The 2,939-nt window shown below is 54.1% G+C and overlaps 1 protein-coding gene across 1 annotated transcript; it reads right to left on the bottom strand.

Moving 5' to 3' along the window:
- Positions 1-323: 323 nt before the first annotated feature.
- Positions 324-2,158, bottom strand: ASPACDRAFT_22698 (amino acid permease; the record flags this gene model as incomplete). Its single annotated transcript, XM_020199139.1, has 3 exons — positions 324-1,671; positions 1,731-1,845; positions 1,900-2,158. The coding sequence occupies 3 exons, from the start codon at positions 2,156-2,158 to the stop codon at positions 324-326; spliced, it is 1,722 nt and encodes a 573-aa protein (XP_020060057.1).
- Positions 2,159-2,939: the final 781 nt, after the last annotated feature.

Consider the following 2,939-nt stretch of genomic DNA (forward strand, 5'->3'; position numbering starts at 1 on the left):
CGAGGATTGAAACCGAACAATCAAGGTAAAAGGAATCGGCCCCGTAACTGTTAAGCTATAGATACTATCGGCTCGTAAGAATCAGGACCGGCCGGAAATTTTGTTGTGTAGCTATTGCAGGTTGGAAGCTGGAACCTCAGACGAACTCGTGCACTCGAGGTATATCGCCTGAGAGTTCAGATTCAGTCAAATTCCACGAAAGAAGTGGTTCGCAGATCGAAACCAACAAATTATGTCCCAATAACTCGATATAAACACGGAAGAAGGTATTAAGCTGGGTATGGTACACCAGAGACACGCAGGAATCATGTTTTTTACAATCACTACTGCTTCGCAGAAGACTTACTCGACGGATGCGCCGGTTCTGCCTCTTGGCCAACGACTTCGTCATCCTCCCCCAGTCCGTCGATGATCGTTTGGTCCTGGACGGCGTGGATCGCGTGCTCCACGTTGACGACGGGACCCTTGAACCATTTGTGCGCGTCAATGAACCACCAGATAATCACCGCCAGCATCGGCGCGCCCCAGACTAGACACGTCCAGTTCATCAAATCGGGCGTCAGGTCGCTGCCGGTGACGCTGGGGAGACAGAGGATCGGGATCATGAGGAGGACGAACGCCACGCCCGCGCCCCCGATCCAGGGGCCGAACGGACCCAAATGCCAGGGTCCCTTGCGGAACCGGTTCCCTACAAAGAATACCCGGATGGCGATGGGGACGGCAAAGGCGAAGAACTGCGCGATGGCACCGATCGAGAACAGGGCTCCGATGGCCGTGGAGCCGGCCAGCATGAGGAGACACATCAAGATCCCCAGAATCCCATTGAGAATGACCGCGTTGACGGGTGTCTGGGTGTGGGTGTTGACCTTCTTCCAGATGCCCGACAGAGGGAAGCAGTCATCTCGAGCGTAGGCGTAAGTGACTCGGGATGCGGCTACCATGCAGCCCTGGCCCATGGAGAAGCCGCTGATGATGGTGAGCGCTAGAACAGCCAGCGCAATCTTCTGCGGGAGGACCTGCAGCAGATAGGATGCCCAGGGCTGGCCCAGATCAGAGTCCAGAACAGCGTTGATGTCGGTCACCGTGTAGGCAACCACGAGCTGCAGGAACCAGCCGAACACCCCCCCCACTCCAGAGGTCATAACAATCGCCCGCGGCGAGGCAATATTGGCGTTGGAGCATTCCTCGCTGAGATGAAAGGGCGAGTCGTACCCAGACATCGTCCAGATAACCCCAACAAAGGTCATGAGCACCGCGACACCGTCAGGAAAGTCAGTCAGATTGGTGATAGTGCCCCAGACCTCCTTGGAGGGGGTAAATTTCGGCTCGTTCTTCGTCCCGGCGGGAATTGCGATGAGGGTCACGATCAGGGCGAGAATATTGAACGTTGAGCCCCACGAATTAACTCGAGCAACCCAACGGGTGGACATGCTGCTGATCCCCGTATGAATGATCATGATGAATGTGGTCAACAAGAAGGTCTGCCAATTGGTAGGCACGTAGTCAGGGTTTGTGATCGAGGCAGCCGCCAGAATCATGGCAGCCAGGGCGTAGTCGACCGACGGTGCTGCGGTGATCTGCCCAATCCAGTTGGACCACCCAGTGATCCACGCAGCAAAAGGCCCATAGCCTGGTGGTGCAAGCACAGCCGCTGCATAGTATAGACCACCGCTGGTGACCGAGGTTAGCTCGGATCTGAGGCTAAGCAGATATCAATGAGAGGCACCCACCTGGTGGGCATTGCGGAGCATAGCTCGGCCATAGACATCGCGACACACTGGATGAACAACATGGCGACAATCCACCCCCAGACCATACCGGCAGTTCCTGCATAGCCCATGCCTTCTATCTGTTAGCCATGTTCTTCACAACAGCGACCAGTCAGAAAGGTGGAAATACCGTAGTATATGGTACTCGCGAACGAGGGGAGCAAGCCGAGTACCGAGAAGCTCACGCAGAAAGTAGTCCATAGTCCAAACTCGCGCTTGAATTCTTGCTTGTATCCAAGGGCCACGATCACTCTTTCATCTGCATCCATCGCATGATCGGTGTAAGGGATGTCGCCCTCGGGCAAGATACTAGTGACGGGCGCATGGTTGACATCCGCATATATCGGTGCCTTCAGAGCAGTTTTGCTATTATGCTCAGAGACAGACATGGTTAAGACTTGCGAAATGCTCTGCTAAGCGTCCTGATCAACACCCCAGAGGAGAGGGGCAATGATAAGCGGGTTCCGGACGAGGGGTCATTCGCAGACAGTTGAGACAAAGAGCAAGCACTGCTCGACAGAAGGGTCACACAACAGCTGAGACTTGTGAGACGCTCTTTTTCAAGCAAAATCGAGTGGGCTTGAGACCGATATATCGCGTTGAGGAAGCACTGCAATATAAGATGGCCATCTTATCTATCGCGAGAACAGGTGTACCGCGTCAGGCGAAGGGTCCGACAGAGACGGCACCAATCAATCTTTATGGCGGGTGATACGCATCTATCGACCCCATAGTATGGATCTTGATACTGCGACTAGCCGAGGCGGGGAAACCAGACGCTGATACGCTTGGCACCAGGTCATTCACCTATCTACTGGACAATCGGATTGGAGGGAATCTCAGGGAGAAGCTCACACGCGGAAGTCGATGTCGAGATGCCCAAAGCCCGAATCATATCTGGTTGAGTCGACTCCAACCTGGAATTAAAACCTGTAATTCCCGAAACCTAGTAACCTGACTTTACTAGGTAGGGAAACTTCGCGCGCTTCGGAAGAAGGAATTATCGTGGGACGATTCGTATTAGTGCTCGGACAATCGGCCAGAGGTTCGCAAGCTGCACTTATCGGAGGAGATGGTTGGCTGCAGGGCTGCAGATGATAAGGCTGGATGGAAAGGATGCTGCTGACTAGGTATGAGTTGTGAGCCACAAAACAGCCAGAGATAAGAGGG

The sequence above is a fragment of the Aspergillus aculeatus genome (assembly GCF_001890905.1).
Source record: "Aspergillus aculeatus ATCC 16872 unplaced genomic scaffold ASPACscaffold_2, whole genome shotgun sequence".
Lineage (NCBI taxonomy): Eukaryota > Fungi > Ascomycota > Eurotiomycetes > Eurotiales > Aspergillaceae > Aspergillus > Aspergillus aculeatus.